At 39.0% G+C, this 18,879-nt stretch overlaps 1 protein-coding gene across 1 annotated transcript in view; it reads left to right on the top strand.

Moving 5' to 3' along the window:
- The window catches only part of RFTN2 (raftlin family member 2), a 77,353-nt gene extending 64,230 nt beyond the window's left edge, over positions 1 to 13,123 (top strand). The window contains exon 9 of the mRNA XM_082467195.1: positions 7,742 to 13,123. Coding sequence (XP_082323321.1) covers positions 7,742 to 8,014 — 273 coding nt within the window. The 3' untranslated portion in view covers positions 8,015 to 13,123. The remainder of the gene's footprint in view (positions 1 to 7,741) is intronic.
- Positions 13,124 to 18,879: the final 5,756 nt, after the last annotated feature.

The following is an 18,879-nucleotide window of genomic DNA, read 5'->3' as shown; positions in this document are numbered from 1 at the left end:
AAAAAATCCAAATGTCTTCAGCAGGTGTATGGATAAACGGCTGTGGTACTTCCATACAATGAAATACTACTCAGAAATAAAAACAAATGCACTCTTGATATGCACAATGGTGTGGATTAATCTCAAAAAGCATGCTGATTAAAAGAAGCCAGTCTCAGGGAGTTCCCTGGTCGTCCAGTGGTTAGGTCTTGGCACTTTCACTGCCGGGGCCTGGGCTCAATCCCTGGTCGGGGAGCTAAAATCCTGCAAGCTGCACGGCACAGCCAAAAAAAAAAAAAAAACAGCCAGTCTCAAAAGGTTATAGACTGTACTATTCTATTTTTTTTTTATTTTTAAAATTTATTTATTTATTTTTGGCTGTGTTGGGTCTTTGTTGCTGCATGCGGGCTTTCTCTAGTTGCGGCGAGCAGGGGCTACTCTTCATTGTGGTGCTTGGGCTTCTCATTGCGGTGGTTTCTCTTGTTGCACAGCATGGGCTCTAGGAGCTTGGGCTTCAGTAGTTGGAGCACGCGGGTTCAGTAGTTGCAGCACTTGGGCCCTAGAGCGCACGGACTTCAGTAGTTGCGGTGTGTGGGCTCAGTAGTTGTGGCTCGCGGGCTCTAGAGAGTAGGCTCAGTAGTTGTGGCACATGGGCTTAGTTGCTCTGAGGCATGTGGGATCTTCCCAAACTAGGGATCTAATCCATGTCCCCTGCATTGGCAGGCAGACTCTCAACCACTGCACCACTAGGGAAGTCCCTGTGCTATTCTATTTATATGACATCCTCAAAAAGACAGAACTGTACTGTGGATAACAGCTCATGGGTTGCCGGGGATTTGGGGTTTGGGGAAGGGTGTGATAAAGGAATAGCATGGGGGGTTTTGAGGGGGATAATAGAACTGTTCTGTGTCCTGACTGTGATTTGTACACAAATTTATACACATGTATTAAAATTCATAGAACTTTACACTTTTACATATTTACTTTTAAATTTAAATTTAAAAGATTGTATGCTTTATAATTTTAATTTTTTTAATTTAAAAATAAAATAAAAATGTTATGAAAGATTGTAGGCTTTATAAATCACATAGGCTATATTTTTTATACCTTTGTCCTTCAGTAAAAACTCTCCTTGGATAATGGAATTTTTATGAGGTATAATGAGATTGTTAACCTCCCTTTCCTCTACATGAGGCTCTGTAGTATAAATAAAGCAAGGTTCTTTTTATCTTGCTCTTCCTTTTATCTATTTAAATTTTTTTTTCTTTATTTTGGGGGGAGGGCTCTAGATAGACTCAAGGAAGTGAAAGCTATGCTAAGCAGGGTAAGAGACTCTGACCAGGATTTTACCTCCATCTATTAAATGTTCTCAATTTTTCTTCCAAGATCTTCTTTCTTAACTTTTCTGTTTCTTTGAAGACTCAAATAAAAAACTCATCGGATTTTTCTATTACCTAAAAATCTTTATTTCAGTTAAATTCTTCAGCCCATTTCCCTTTGATAATTATTTATAAGAAACAACAGGTCATTTAAAAGTATTTAGTTTCCACTGACTCAGACAGAGTAGGGTTTCCATCCAGTGGTGTTCTTAGGGGTAGACAACAAACCATGAAAGGGATTCCCAGGGATGGGTGTGTGTGTGTGTGTGTACAAACAGCTTCTGCCAGGCTCTCCAAACCTCCGTGTCCTCATCTGTAAAATGGACAGTGTTAGTACCTACCACAGGGTTGGGAGGAGGAATCAGTTAGAAAACATGTAGGGGGCTGGGCACAGCACCTGGTCACATGGAATGTTGCTTTTGTTTTCATAGGAATGTTTTTCTTTCAAGACTAGATGATTAAACACTAACTCTATGGAGAAACTGAAGAAAAAATCCAGAAACTCCTAATGACCCTCCATTTTCTCCAGCTAAAAATTACCTTCAGCTAATATTTAGGAATGTAGTGCATTGATGCTTTTTGACGTTCAAAAAAACAGACATGAACATATATATATATATGTTCATATTTATATATATATATAAAGCAAATATGGCAAAATATTAACAAGTGTTGAACTAGGTAGTAGGTTCATTGTAGTATCCTTTAAACTTTCTGTATATTTGAAATTTTTCATAATTGGAAAGTTGGGAAAAATTAAGCTAAAAAGCATTAGTTGCCAACAATTTTTTTCTGTCAGTTATTAAGTGGTAACTAATTAGTTACTAAGATGCTATGCCAAAAAGACCGATATAGAATGATTTAAATACAACAGAAGGGTCTCTTTCATAATTATCTAAAGATGGGCAGGCAATCCAGGGTGGGCAAAGTTCTGCCTCATGGCTGGTCAGCTCTGCCACCCTCAACATTTGGCTTCTGCCTCTGGACCCAGGACTGCTTCTTCACTCATTGCTGTGTCCAGCCAGCAAGAAGTAGGAAATTCCAGGCATGCTTCTAAGGCACTGACCCCCAAGTCACAGACATATTTCTTCTCACATCCCATTGGCCTGAACTTTATGTCACCACAAGCATCTGCAAGGAAGGCTGGGAAATGTAATTGGGGCAACCATGTGCTGGTACCATAGTGAAATACTACATGCCCAGCTAAAAATTGCAAGGCATTGGTGGTGAGGTGGGTGCAGAGTTCTGTTATTAAAAGAAAGATAGAGAGAATAGACCCTGGGAGACAAGAGTTAAATTTAAATGGTTCCAATTTACATTTGTTTTTCTTCTTTAGAGAAGTTTTGCATTCAAATTATTTTCTTGTCTTTAAAATGTATCTCAAAAGGAATGATTTCAAGAGGTAAAGACTTCTTGGGCACATCTATTGAGTCATTTCTCTAATACAAACCAAGAAGTGAAGGAGCTGCAGTCACAGAAATGTTCTGAATTAGATCTTTTGAAGGTAACTATAAATAAAATCACATGGGGACTTCCCTGGTGGCACAGTGGTTAAGAGGCCGCCTGCCAATGCAGGGGACATGGGTTCGAGCCCTGGTCCAGGAAGATCCCACGTGCCGCAGAGCAACTAAGCCCGTGCGCCACAACTGCTGAGCCTGTGCTCTAGAGTCCGCGAGCGACAACTACTGAGCCCATGTGCCACAGCTACTGAAGCTTGTGTGCCTAGAACCCGTGCTCCGAAACAGGAGAAGTCACTGCAGTGAGGGGCCCACTCACCGCAACAAAGAGTAGCCCCCGCTAGATGCAGCTAGAGAAGGCTTGTGTGCAGCAACAAAGACCCAACACAGCCAAAAATAAATAAATTCATAAATTAAAATAATAATAATAAAAAAATAAAATCACATGAATACTAAGAAATATTTAACGTATACATTAACTTCTTTCCTTACTGCATGGTAAGATAATTATTTAATCAAACTTTGTTCTTACTTTTCCAGTCATTTGAAGTTAATCTGAAATTATTGGAAAGTCACAGGGTCATATTTCATTCACTAGCTGTTAGTATCCTCAATTGAAGTCCATGTGAAATCTAATTTGGTGCCAGTGTAAATAGAAGATGTCAGGTACCTCAAAGAGCATCATGTATAAATAAAAATGAAAGCATTTTGCTTTTATCATTAATGAAGTCCTTCATCTAGGGAATGCTTTTCACTAAAAGCAAATGGGCTTCTTACTGGTGTGGGCAGAAGGGAAGAGGGATCACCGCAGCCATAGGGCAGTGTTCAGGCTGGAGAGCAGCCCTCTTCTGGGCCACCCACGCTTGTTTCCATATGACTTATTGGTGTTCCTTGGGGTGTAAGGGACAGAAACCCTGCTCAGATTAGCCTATGTCCATAAGGGAATTTATTGGCTTCTAGGTGGGAAGGATTCTGGCATAGCTCATAATATCAAAAAGAGAGCTACAAAAAACAGTGCCTCAGGGACTGATTCCAGAGATTCAACAGCCCCAGGATGTTCTGTTTGTTTCAGCTTCTACATATGTATGTGCAGAGGGCTTCTTATGAGGTGTGTATGGCCACCTCATCAAAAAGAAAGAACTTCTTGAAATAACTCAGACAGAGAAAGACAAATACTGTATGTTAGCACTTATATGTGGAATCTAAAAAATAAAACGAACAAATGAATATAACAAAAAGAAGCACACTCACAGATATAGAGAACAAACCAGTGGTTACCAGAGGGGAGCGGAAAGGAGGGGGAGGGGCACGATAGGGGTAGGGGGTTAAGAGGTACAAACTACTATGTATAAAATAAATAAGCTACAAGAATATATTGTACAGCACAGGGAATATAGCCAATATTTTATAATGACTTTAAATGGAGTATAATCTATAAAAATATTGAATCACTGTTGTACCCCTGAAACTAATATAATATTGTAAATCAACTATACTTCAATTTTTAGAAAGAAAGAACTTCTTTATCCTAGAGTCAATACAGCAATCCCAGGGAAGGACTCTGATTGGATCTGATTGGGTCACATGCCCACACTGCAGTAGAGAGGAAGGTGGATAAGAAAGCTAGCTGGAAAGATGGTTGTCCACGACACCTTTTTCCCTTCCCAGGTTTGAATGATTTTGACAGCCCCAAGCTTGGATGACTCAGGAACATATTCTGTGAGCAAGAAGGGTTGGGGTTTCTCTGCATGATTCAAAAGCTTGGACTCTTCTAACTGGTACTGGAGTCACACTTAATCTTACAGCGGTTTCCTATTCCTCTTTCAACCCTGAGACACACAAGGAAGAGAAATCCTGAATGTCCACTCCATGTTTTTATTACTTTATAAACCATATTTTTTAGCTACTCTTCCACTCTATCCATCATAACACTGTCCAAGACAATGTAATGTCTTATGATTGCTGGTATAATTCTGACTTTGTTCTTTTGCTTTTGTTTTTAAGACGTCAACAGTGGGAAATGAAAGATACATTGGTAGGACACCCTAACTGAAACTGGTTTGTCACTGAGTCTCATGTATTTGAAATGGGTCATTCATTTTTAGTAAATGAGGATGATTCTCAGAAGTTGATCGATTTTATCAAAGGGTAGCATTAGATCTGCATGCAAATCTTGGTAGAATCTGCTCTCATTCTACAGTGAAAATATCAGAAGAAAGTGAGAACCTATATGAATAAGTCTGGCAATGTTGCATGAAAAATCTCTTTATTGACATAGGGAAATACTCAAAATATAGTGAGTATTAAGTGCAAAAGTGAGCTAGTTGTACACATCCATGTGTGCATATGCAAATACATACTAAAACATGCCAAATTTAAACAGTGGTATCTCTGTGAGATGGGATTGTGGGTGGGTTTTGCTATTTTCTTTATTTTTGCCTGGTTTTCTACACTGAGCGTGTATTATTTTTGTAATTGGAAATTTTTATTTGAGAAACATACAAATCTTTGACCACAAATCTACTCATATTTTTGCAGAGCAGATAATGTGAAAAAAATAAGGTAAGACACTCAGGCTCCAGTTCAAAGCCAGCTACTCCCTGACCTTGGACAAATACCATCTTCTTTCTGGGTCTCACCTCTGTACAATGAAGGATTAAAGTAGATGATCGCCAAGGACTGGTCAGGTTTCAGTCTCCTACACTCTAAGTTATAAGAACATTGCAATTTGATTTGTTGGAAAAGCTATTATTTCATGTGGAGTGAGGGAGGCAACATCATTGCTGAACATGTATTTATTAAAAGTCACTTGGTAAAAAAATAAAAGAGTTTGTCCTGAAATCTTTTATAGAGTTAGGTATTTTGTCATGTTCTAATATTTAAAATTTAAAATTTGGTGGCTGTTTACTTATTAATACTTATTTAAAAGTGAATTACTGCACTATCTTATTATTCTGAATAATACCCAATTTTTATTAAGAAAATTCTCATTGAGTATGTGAGAGCTGGCCTCTATTGGCTGACGTACAAGAAGGAATTTATTGCAAAATTCACCTTTGGCCCTGGTGCTGGTGAAAAAGGAAAGATCCAGGCTGCCAAGTGCTCCCAGGCTCCCCCTCCTTCCCATTTCATTCAGTCAACAGGAGAGGTCATTCAGGAGTGAATGCATCCTTTGTGCCTGTGGGAAAGGAGCCAGTAGCTAGGCTTGAGAAAGGAGCAGTACCCGTCAGCCCTGCCTGCAGCCAAAAGGCTATATCCTCACTGACCAGCGTGCCAATGCCAGGCAGAACATGACATTCTCAGATCCTCTACCCTGAGAGTAAATCTGTCAGGTTCCACTGCTTGTATTAAATTCAGTATATTTGGTGAATGGGAATAAAAAGGGAAAAGATTTGAGATCTGAGACTTGCACTTGATGAATGCAAATGAAAATGTCCCTACCATCAAGCTATGTCTGACTCGGGCTGTGGGAGTGGGCCTTTAGTGAGGCAGGACCCACTGCAGACTTGTTCCTTTCAACTTGTCCAAGGACTCCAGTAACTCAGCCAAGGAAAAGACGAGCTGCCAACACACTCCTTTCAATGCAGCACACTGAGGCCTGCATCCTCCTATCCAAACAGTGCCGTCAGCCGTGGTTACGTTCCACACTAGCCCGCAAAATTCACTTTAATACAGCTGTTTGCATGGTATATTTGCCATGAAAGCCAGTATGAAATCCTTTTACTTTTATTTTTTTTTAATTTTTTGCCCCACCGCACGGCCTGCGGGATCTTAGCTCCCCGACCCGGGATCAAAGCCACGCCCACTGCAGTGGAAGCACGGAGTCTTAACCACTGGACCGCCAGGGAAGTCCATGCATTTGTATTTTATACACTATAGTTCAACAAACCTAGGGATTAAAGAACTTTTGTAAGACTAGCCTAGGCATCTGACTTCTATATATTTTTCTGAGAGTTTTTTTTGAGTAATTTTAGTTCTCACGTTTGAGAAAATGTAATCCTAGTTCCCAACTAACATATAAATGAGCTTTAAGCAAATAAACTCTGTGTAATCTGGGAAATTACTGGGCTTTTTAAATGTTTTTTAACTTTATCTTATTTATCCTTACTCAGTTTTTGTGCCTGAGTATATGATCATGATCTAATATCTGTCACGTTATCAGTATTAAAGAAGCCCCCGTAATCTCATCAGGAGTCTGAAGACCCACGGTTCTCTCCCTGAGCTCTCCTTCTGTTGACTTAGATATCTTAGTTTGACTTAAGTTACCTTGGCAGAGACCACGTCTTTTTATGGGGAACCGCACCAAGGATGCGGTCAGGCCTCAGTAATATCTCACAGTGAAAATATCCGCAGCTTCTCTGACGGTCTGCAGAAGGAGCCGGTCCCGCTGCTGAGCAATCCCACTGCGTCAGGCAGAAGCGGTTTGTAGCAGGACAAGGAGAGGGGTCGGCTCCACCTAGAAAGGCGCCCCTTATTCCAATATGATCTCAGTCTGCATTACCTGTGCAGCCTATTCCTATAGAAATGGGGGACAGGTAGCCTCTGAGGCACTTTTTCTGCTGCTCAGATCGCGACAAACACCTAGAAGGAAAATGGAGGTTTTAGCGTCTCTCTCCCTGCTCTGTTCCCCCAGGTAAGATCTCAGCAGGTCCCTCCCCTCAGAGGTGTCATTGAGGACCCAGACAGGGGCACACAGCCAGCACGCCGACGAGGAGAACGATGGGCCGGGAAGCCACCAAGTGGTGTGAACAGAGAGGGGAGCGCACCGTCGCTTGGAGGGCGGGGAGCAGGGAACGGGAAGGGTGGCCCTGCGCTGGTCCTGGAAGAGGCGCAGGCTTTGGAAGAGAAGCGGGCAGGGAACTAGACCAGAGGGACAAGACGGCACCCATCCTTTTAACTCCTGGTCGCCAATCTCTTGTGTTTCAGAGGAAAGGCAGCCGGCACGTGAAAGGTGAAGACAGGAGCAAGGTCACGAGCAGGAGCACCGGACTGGACACGGCCCTGTCGCAGCCTGCAGAGGGCAGGAGCCCGCCCGAGGCGCGCCCCCTCGGCCCTGCTAGAGATTGCGGGGTGAAGGGGAAGAGGCCGGCCCGGCACAGCAGCTTCTCCGGGCTCAGCAGCGGTGACAGCGTCCTGCGGGAAACAGATGATGGACAGTTTGACCAGGAAGATGGAGTAACTCAGGTCACTTGTATGTGAGCAAAGAAGGAAAGGAACAGAGGCCTTGTAAATAATTATTAAAATAATTGCCAAGTTACTTTATTGTATTGCTTTATCTGCATTTATGTAATACTTTGAATTTTTCCAGACTCAGGCTTTCCTCTAATCTACGTAAACTTTGGCTCAACCTTCCAGGCAAGGAAGAATAACCAACATTACCGTTTTCTCAACTAAAACATCTGTTTAAACAGATGTCTTATGAGGTTATTAACCGATAATGTACTTCAGTGTCTCATGAATGCGTAAGGTATACTTTTCTTACAATTCCTGGTAAGACAACTAAATATCTCAACCAGTATTTTCACTTAATTAGAAAATTGTCAGGAAGTTAGAGCCTTACTTAAGCTGAAAATTCTCCCTCTCTCTCTCTCTTTCACACACACACACACACACACACACACACACACACACACACAAAGGGCTAATTAATAAAGTACCTATTTCCTGAATATAACAATTAATCTAAATTTTGTCTTTAACTATGGTATGTATGTACAAAGCAAACCCTTATTTGTTAAAATATTCTTTGAAAAAAAATCCGTTTTGTATGTCTTTGGTTTTAAAGGGTCACCATGTTACCAACCTCGTACTGATTCATTGAGCTTAAACTTTCTTGTGTCTAATAGCTTAGAAACACAGCGAAGCAGCATCCCTTAAAATTCAATATAAGAAGAACCCACAATCTCAATATTTAAAAACCTTAGTAGACAGAATTAATTTTCTTTCTTTTAAATTGTAAATAGTCTGAAAAGGGAAACATCAACTTTAAATGGAAACTGATGTCTTTTATCGGTCTAGATATGAATTATGCTTTTATTTTGATTGCTAAAGCATGAAGAATGTGGAAACCCAGAATTTTCAGTCCTGCAGGAGTAAAAAGGTGCTCATAGCACATGCAATGTGTACAGTGACTTAACTGTTCCATCTCTGCTTTTCTTGCTCTGCTACGAGGGATGCCTTTGCCTTGCCCAGCCTTTAACAGGTAAAGATTAAAATTTTACAAAATAGAGGATTTTCATTTATCTACGAAAGGCTTACTTTGAAATGTGGGTTACTTCAAATGAATTACAACTGTGCCATTGATGAGTTCAGCCTATTATATATTTTTATTAGCATTGGTGTTGACATTATAAAGTCATTTGAATAATAAAATGTCATTCGTAATTGGGCTATTGTTTTATTGAACACAAATGCTCATAATGTTTTACACATATGACAGGTATGTATTACATGTTATCAAATATATAGTGTAACTAGGGACTTCCCTGGTGGTCCGGTGGTTAGGACTCTGCACTCCCAATGCAGGGGGCACAGGTTCCATCCCCGGCTGGAGAACTAAGATCCCGCATGCCGCACAGTGTGGCCAAATAAATAAATAAATAAACAGTTGCCATGGAAATCAACCATACTTCAAGAAAAAATTTATGGTGTAACTAAACTAGGTTGATCTCCATGAATTGTTGGTAAGATTGACATGGAATTATTCTACTTCTACCGTGCAGAAGCATTACCTTTATAGGTATAAAGGAACTGAAGAATATTCTGCTCAGTATTATTCTGTGGAAATAGCTGTCAACAGTATTTTCAGAAGTGTTTTTTTGTTTTGATTTTTAGATGAACCTGAGTTCCATATTCAAGAGTTGGTGAATTTTTGGTAGAAATAAATACTACTTCTGGAGGCCACAAAATGCCATGAGTTACGAAACACAGGTAATGAACTCAGAAAGATCAGACAGTTTTTCCCAATGCCAGGGTCTACAACAGGCAGAGATTCTGGTATATTCTGTTAGTGTAAAGAAGGGATTTGAAGTATTAAAAACAGAGAAAAATTTGTATCGACTAAAGGAAAACTCAGAAATCCCTTTTAATTTTTTAAAATTTGTATAAGAATACTTTCTTTTCACAGTTTGTTTCTAATCTGTTATTTCTTCTTGTTAAAAAAATCTTTTTATTAGAATAAACTTAGCTGTCATACCCTTAAAACCTATCTTATAAACAGTTACTCCAACAGTTACCCTTAAGTTATGTGGCAAATTTGTAAGATAGTGAATAATGACCAAATGGTTCTAGAGCATTTTATATATATATATGTTATATATAAGTAACTCTGAGTCTCTTTTGAAAAAACAAAAAGTACCAAAACTTGGACTCTATATGCCTAAGAAGTTAAATGTGAGTAACCTTATCATTATTTGCCAGTTGTACATTCAGTTCTTTTCATAACGCTGTGTAATTCCTTAGGGGCTCTGGCATGTGAATTTTTAATACCTATAAATTATGATGATGAAAAAATATGCAGATCATAGATGTGGGTGTGAGGTTCTGCCGTTCCCCTTGGTACAGCATCTATGGCACTTCTGTCTTAGGTTTCCATAACCACCTGTTAGTTCCATCCCATTTGGGTTGAATGTCACCTGTTATCTCCATGGACAGCATTTAGCACCTAATTACCAGAGAAATTGCCACTGAGCTGAGGAGCAGCTCTATCAATGTCACTTAAAGACAACAGAAACATCACTCTTTTTAAGAGACCTGAGGGCTTTCAGGAGCCTTCAGACACCTATAGAAGCAGGAGGCAGGGCTATGGTAAGTCCAAATCACAACTATCATCTCCAAATCATTTGTTTTATCAGGAGCAGGTGTTTGTATATTTGACTATAAATGTACCAGTTGCATTTTCATTTCTTTCATTCTGGAACAGCTAAGGAACTGTCTCTTTTTCCCAGGCTTTCCTCACTACCTTGACTCCTTGCTACCATTCCCTCTAGGCTGGAAGGACTATGGCTCTTTCAGCATTAAGACTAAAAAGGATTTTCTTCTCTCCACTCCTCAGGGCCCCAGCAGCTGCCTGTAGGGAAAGACTAAATTTCAAGTGAGCACTGAAATGGAGTGGTGCTAGCAATGGGGAGAGTCTATAACTAAGCGTTTTAATTCAAAATACACTGGTGGGTATGTAGGAAAACCAGCTAAATGCCAACCATCAAAACCACATCCATTTAAATAATATTAATTGGAGCCATTTATCATACCTTGAGAGCGAGTTTTACTTGTGCAATAGCCCCAAGTTTATAGAGCCAGTTCTGACAAATGATTATACATAAACATAAGATGACCAGTGGTGAGTTTCTTGGTTTTATTTTTGCCTCATGTATCTCAGACTTGGAAGCTGAAGAAACCAGCAATCAGGAAATGCCAATGTTGCAGACCAAGAAAACCCTAACAAAAGCCTAGCAAGACGGCACATATTTAGACAATCACTGTTCTACTCCAGCCAAACACCACCACAGAAAAACCTGTGACCTCACCTGGACCTACACCAGCACAGACCGAGTGGAAAGCCTAGATTTCCACCCTCACAAGGCTATATATACCAAAGGGGCCCAACACCGCGGCCAGGGTGGTGTCAGAGAAAGACAGTAGGGAACTGGGGATTTCATCCCCACGGGCCAGTCAGAGGCTCCCCACCCTCGCCGCACAGTTAGTGGAGATCATGTAAGAAGTTTGGACTTCACCCCCATCCATAGTTGTTATACACCTAGACAGCAGCTTCAAAGGAAAATCAGTTCTGGCAACATGGGAACATTTTTTTTAACTTTCTTTACCTGTTAAGTCATTTCCCTGCAAAACATTATCTCAGTTGCTGAAAATGAAGTTCCAAAGTGTACACTAAGGCATAAAAGGCCAGTGAAGCAAACCAATAAGAAATGGAAGTCAAGTTATTCTTATCTTCTCATCAAAAATGTAATCACTAAATAAAACAGCTGGGGGAATTAGAAGATTTGCCTACATGGAAAAAAGTTTGAATTGACCCTCCATGTTTCAATCAAGTGTTCACTCTGTCCTCCCAGTTAATCACTGCTGTGCCTGAGCCGCCAGGAGACCTGACTCTGGGCGGGCTAGCCAAGAACCACCTACACGGACATCTGGGAAATCTGAAGTCCAGGCTTTCTAATGTAAGAATTTCTTTGGTTGGGTATGCGAAAAACTGTTAAACACACACATTTCAACTCCTTTGTGTCTTAATGGGGGTACTAATGCTCAGGGACAGAGTCGTTTTCAACATGTTAAAGTTTCAAAAGTAGAACCACTCACATCACTGTAATAGATGTGGTTAGTAAAATGACTTTTTATTTAACACAAGAGAATATAGCATGTCTTCTAATTTCAGTAAATTAATAGAAAACTGAGACACACCAAATTTGGATATTTTACTTACATTTCCTTTATTCTTTCTCAGACTATAGGCATAGTTTAATGTTTATACAGCACATACAAAAAGTGGGTTTTAACAGTTCAATATTTTTTCCTGTAAACATTAGTTCCTTAGCCACATGTCATTCTTCTGAATTTGTTCTTTTGGGAAACCATGTGACTCAAGATTTTTCTCCTTGTCTAACCCCCTCCAAAAGTATTAGTTAAGATTCCATTTTTTAAAACTTCCAGCTTTATGGTATAGCTGCAGACTGACATTTTATGTATGTTTCTCCCTTTTTCCCCACCTCTTCATGTAAAGAGCTACTGCCACGGACTTGAGTTAAAATGAATGGGATTCAGACCTTATTCCAAAATATCTTCCAGATGAATTAAAAATTAAATATAAAAAACAAAACTATAAAAATACTGTAATAATATATGAGCAAATATTTAGAGCATAATTCAAAACCCAGAAGCCATAAAGGAAAAGACTGTGTAAATACTAAGACTGCACATTTAAAACCTGCACACAGAAAAACACTCCATTAACATCATCAAAAGGTAAACAAAAAATTGGAATCAAGAAATGATCAAATAACAAAGGGCTAATATTCTAAGTATACAAAGGATGTTAATAAAAAACAGATGTACAACCTAGTAGAAAAAACTGCAAATGACACAAATAGGTAGTTTATTTAAAAGTCTTTTTTTTTTTTTTTTTTTTTTTGGCCACCCCACACAGCTTACAGGATCTTAGTGCCCCAACCAGGGATTGAACCCAGGCCCTCAGCAGTGAGAGCGCAGAGTCCTAACCAATGGACCGCCAGGGAATTCCCAAGTAGTTTATTTTAAAAAGAAACATAAACAACCAATAAACATGCCCTGGTTTAAACTCACTAATAAAAAATTGTAAAACAACAAAAAAAGAAAATGTCTTTTTTTTTTTTTTAAATTGGGTTAGCAGTTTTCAAAAGGTTGCTAATACCTAATGTGGGCCAGTGTGTGCAGCCCGGAGGGGAGCAGCCTTCTTATAACCAAGAAATAGCCTTGAGGAAGGTGGCCATACCCCAGGGATGGTGGGATGGAAAGTCAGGAGGAGCCTGGGACACCAATGAAGGACCCTGGAGCCACTGCACAAGCCCAGGACTGCTGACCTCTGGCCTTGTTACAAAGAAAAGCAAAACCTTATTTGTTTAAGCCAGTCCATTCCAACACATGCTGCCTAACACAGTCCTACTCAACATAAGAATTAAAGAAGTCTCCCGAGGATAGGTAGCAGGCAATGTTCAGAAACATATGAAATAGCAGATCAAAACAGAGAAGCCTGAGCTTTGGAGCCAGGACTGAGCGCAGACCCCGGCCCTGCTACTTGTTCCTGTGGACACTGAACAGCTACTTTGAAGCTCAGTTTACTTATGTGTAAAATGGGGATAGTAACAAACAAATTTAATCGTATGAGGATTTAGTGCAATTATGTGGGAAATGTACCACAGTTCCTGACACCTGGTTAGGTGCTCGAGAAATTGAAACCATTATTTTTTTTCAAAAGGTCCAGTTTTAAGTTTGCAAAAAAGTTCTTTTTAGTGAGGTGAACAATCTTATGCTTGGGGAAACTCCAGAATAAATACAGGGCATCTTTTAAATATGAATATAACAGCTAAAGATTTAAATGTATTTCTATGTGGTAGATAAAAAGATTCACCAGTACTTTGCCAAGTATATTAGGTAGTTCACAGGGTCTCCAGAAGAACCAGAGACCCAAGACCGGATGCTAAGCAGCCAAGAACAAATTACGTCTGCAGAAGACCATGCTGCTATCTCTACAGGCACAGATGATGTTAAAGGCAGACACCCCAAATAAAAGGTGGAGGAGGGAGGATCTATTTTAAGAATGCTTTTTAGTTTTCAGCGTTCAGTCTCTTGTCAGTGATGAAACCCTCCCCCTGAAACAGATTCCTTGTGAGAGGACGCAGGTTCACTCTCTCACCCATTCGTTCCTTTAACAAATATTTCTTAACTCTTGGTCAGTCTTGCACTTATGGAATCAACAGGCTAACGGAGGAGAAAGATAGTGCGTGAACAGTAATAGAAATAATCATGTAATTATAGTTGATGGAAATACTCATAGGAAGCAAAGTTTGCTAGGAGGGCATATAACAGATGAACCTAATATAGTCAAGGTCAAGGAAGGCTTCCCTGAGCAAATGATATTTGATAAATAATAATATTCTAGTAATAGATTGTGTTTGTGTTATAAAATAATAAACAGATCATTTTAGTGAATTTTAAAAAAATACTTATTTATTTAGGCTGCTCCGGGTCTTAGTTTCGGCACGCAGAATCTTCACCGTGGCATGCGCACTTCTTAGTTGCGGCATGCATGTAGGACCTAGTTCCCTGACCAGGGACCGAACCGGGTCCCCCACATTGGGAGCGCAGTCCTACCCACTGGACCACCAGGGAAGTCCCATAAGCAGATCATTTTAAACTTGAGGACCTATGAACTTCTCAGGGGTGCCCCAAAATGTTTGAGACCTGTTAAAAAATACATTGGCTCCAAAATATGAAAACTGCCAAACTGAAATATTTAAATAGCTGTAAAACGTAATATATATAAAAACATTATTTCCTTTCATATTCATAAAAATGTCGTTAACTTTGAACGTAACTTGTAGATTAACTTTTCTCACTTCCAAGACATATGTGATGATGGATGAGAAACCACAGCCAATTGCAAACTAAGTGACCAATGGTGAGACAAATTCTTAAAATCAATTACAAAAAGCTGTTCAAATTTATATTTTTTAATATACAAATAATATTTAATGTGAAATGGGGATACATTTTAATACATTTGGTCTGGTCTTATGTGGGGTGGACTCTACTGCCTACAAAGGTCTGAAAATTGTCTGGTTTTAAGGTCTTGGGAAGCTCGGGGCAAAGTATCTCAAACCTTGCAGAGCAGCAAATGGTGTGCCAGGACCTGAGTGAGATTGGGGGTACAGATGGGCTCTTATCAGTAGATCTAGGGTGTCACAGGCATTGGGAGAGAGTAGGAAATAGGGAACTCAAAGATGAAAAATTCTTCTTCTGTAGGTTGAAAGAACATCTGCATCAGGAGAAATCTACCCTATCTGTCGCTCTCCACCTGGCCTCCCTTTCACCATCATCACTGCCTTTCTAGGTCACCATCTTGGCCCCTTTTCGCACTCCATTCTGATTCTACGCGAGTAATGATTTTTAATTCTCAGTGAGTATATGAGCCCTTGAATCTTACACATGAGTGGAGTCTGAAGAGTACAGAGGAAATGATACCTTGGGTTTGGAGGGCTTTGACAGCCAGAAAGACACATTTGAGAGGCCTCTCCTTCTGACACTTAACACCTCACTTCACAGACTGTGGCCTCTCCTAACACCCCAGAAATGTGACACCAATCAATATGGTCACATTCTAATTGGTATTATCCTGCTAAATCTGAGCTTTCCACTCTGTACTGATGGATTCTTCCCATAGTGATTGCTCTATATCTGGGAACTGGTATTTAATTAAAATAACGAGGACTTAGTCTCTACCCTTGCCCTGAAAGTTGGCATCTTATTCAGAAATAGCAAACCCCACTCATTCCAGCCATAATCCTCTCACCAACAACTAAGCTCATTTTGCCATGCACCATAACATTTCCCCTGCCCCAAGCAATGCTTGAAAAACCCCTCTCCTCCTAATGCCCGCAAATCATCACCAAGTTATTTTAAATCCTTTTGTATTAACACATTTAACTATGTTCAGATAATCAAAATAACTATACATAAATACAGCACTAAACAAAAACCTTCATTAATTACTAAATAGACAGGTTGTGAATATAGCTTAGAAAAAACTTATTAATGTGAATAAGCAAAACTGATGTTTTCACAGATGTTGTTGCCAAGACTTACAGCTTCTCTAACCAGATATAAGACATTAATATAAGCCATTGTTATAATATAAAACACCATTTGTATATTATCCAGTGAAATTTTTAAAACTTTTTAGAGAGAGTTTTCACAAAGTTAACACTAAAATGTAGAATTGAAGAACTAAAAATTGTAAGATATTCCAAATTTAGTTAGGAAGAAATTGAAAATCTATAGTTAAAGATGTACTTTTCTAAAGCTTATTCCTCTCCTTTTAAGGTCACAAACATCACATTTTCTTTCTTCTCCAGTAGTCTCATGTCTAGCTTCTAGAAAGCAGTGCTCTTTACATAGCTGCTACCTAAAGTTTATTTTCTAATTTGCATCCAAAATCATACTCCTTAAAATGTTTCCTCTTCCATCTCTCCTACTCTGCCTTTCACAAACTGGTAAGCAAGGTTTCTGAACCACAGAATGATCAGTTCTATGAGTCAACTAAAAGGTCATGCCAAAAATTTAGCTATCAATGGATCAATACAAGGATGTAGTAAATGGTAAGCTACAGAAAATGATTTCAAGTTCAACTTTTTCAATCAGAGACTTAAATCAAGCATGTGTGACTGGGAGGCATAAAGAAGTAGATAACATGCAGGAAATAAAAAGAACCACCATCAGAGTGAAAATTAAGTCCATAGCATGCAGAACTTTTTGACATTAACAATATGAATTCAAGAGGACTGCTGTGGTAGGCTGAATAAAGGCCCCCTAAGACAAATATGCTACTTTATATGGCAAAAGGGACTTTTGCAAATATGATTAATGATCTTATATATTTTTTTAAATATTTATTTATTTGGCTGCACTAGGTCTTAGTTGCAGCATGTGGAATCTAGTTCCCTGACCAGGGATAGAACCCGGGACCCCTGCTTTGGGAGCATGGAGTCTTAATCACTGGTCCACGAGGGAAGCCCCTGATAAATGATCTTGAGATGGGGAAATTAGCCTGGATTATCCAGGTGGGCATAATGATGCAATCACAAGCATCCTTAGAGATGTGGAGAGAGCTATCACTACAGAAGAGAAGGCAATGAGATGATGGAAGTAGAGACTGGAATGATGGGGCCACAAGCCAAATAATACCAGCAGCCACCAGCAACTGAAAGAGGCAAGGAACAAATTTCCCCTGGAGCCTCCAGAAAGAGACGGGAACTTAATTTTAGCCCAGTAAAACTTATTTTGAGCTTCTGACGTCAAGAACTGTAAGAGAATAAAGTTGTATTGCTTGAAGACACTAAGTCTGTGGTAATTTACTACAGCAGACACTGAAAACTAATATCATCACTAATATGGTTCTCAACAATCAGAATCCAAGATCTGCATTTTTTTGGTAAAGTGTTTTTTCTTTTTTTAAAAAATATTTATTTATTTGGCTGCACCGGGTCTTAGTTGCAGCATGTGGTTATCTAGTTTCCTGACCAGGGATCGAACCCAGGCCCCCTACATTGGGAGCACAGAGTCTTAACCGCTGGACCAGCAGGGAAGTCCCTGTAAAATGTTTAAAAATATAAAAGCACCAAATATTTTTTAAGTGATTTAAATATTAATCCAAATCAAGGCAAGAACAATTTCTCTCTATAAATATACACCAGGTTTCAAAACACGATGACATTTTTTAGGGGAGTTAAATAAGGATTTACCCTCAGAAAAGATTCTATTGAATTTCTGGAATTGGGTGAAGGGGCTATCTCATTGCTAGTGCAATAATGACCGTACCCAATGTTTCCTCTTCTCTGGGCTTGCCTGGTTCCTTGGACTCCCCTCAATCTATCTCTGAGGGAGGTAGGGGAAATAGGAGCACAAAATCCTATCATTCCTACTTCATTTAACCCCTTTTAGAACAAGGTATAAAGCATTTTTGTTGTTGTTGTTTTTACAGAAACTAACATTTTCTTCTAGACACTAATAAGGAAAACCAAAAATATTAAAATCAGCAAATGCTTACAAAGATGTAGAAAATTCTTTTACATAAAATATCATATTAAATGAGACTGTTTCTTTGACATTGTCACAAAAAAAGGCAGAGAAAATCCTATTATCTGTGACAAACTACAATTTTTAAGTGAAGATTTACGATTGTTATACAAGATACAGATGGCTTTCATGAGGTCCACTCAAAATAAAGTGGTAAGTACACTATTTATGGAATTATAAACTGCTTTTACCAAGGTTTATAGCAGAAATCCAGATCAGGATAAAATGCTGATTTCATTTAAAATGAATAAATATTTTACTAATTTTTGAATGGTGATGCTGTAATTAATCATGGACTCAATATCTGACATAACATTTGACATATTATCTTCATGGATATAAGTTCAGGATGTCAGTTGTATTTCTCTTTTGGAAATTTGGGTTATTATGAAAACTCAGTATTCTCTTTGCTTAATTACAATAGGTTCTCACACTTGATATAAAGTGTTGTGTACTATAAAAAGAAATGTAAATAGCAGAAAAAAATCAAATAAATGAAGTACTATAATTAGATTCTTAGCCCAGAGAAAATATCCATGCATCCCCAAATGTTAAGAGTGAGGCTCCTAATTAAATCTTTTAGATGAGTAATCTAACCCTCTAGTGAATTCACTTGGTAGTTATCTGGTTTTATAATGTACCCTACACTAATAATGCATATTTTTTCAGAAAAAATATTTGGATGTTTTGACAACCTCAAATAAATTGCTAAACATGTTGTACCA

Source organism: Balaenoptera physalus (genome assembly GCF_965194825.1).
Source record: "Balaenoptera physalus genome assembly, chromosome: 6".
NCBI lineage: Eukaryota > Metazoa > Chordata > Mammalia > Artiodactyla > Balaenopteridae > Balaenoptera > Balaenoptera physalus.
This window is presented reverse-complemented; position numbering and strand designations above follow the sequence as displayed.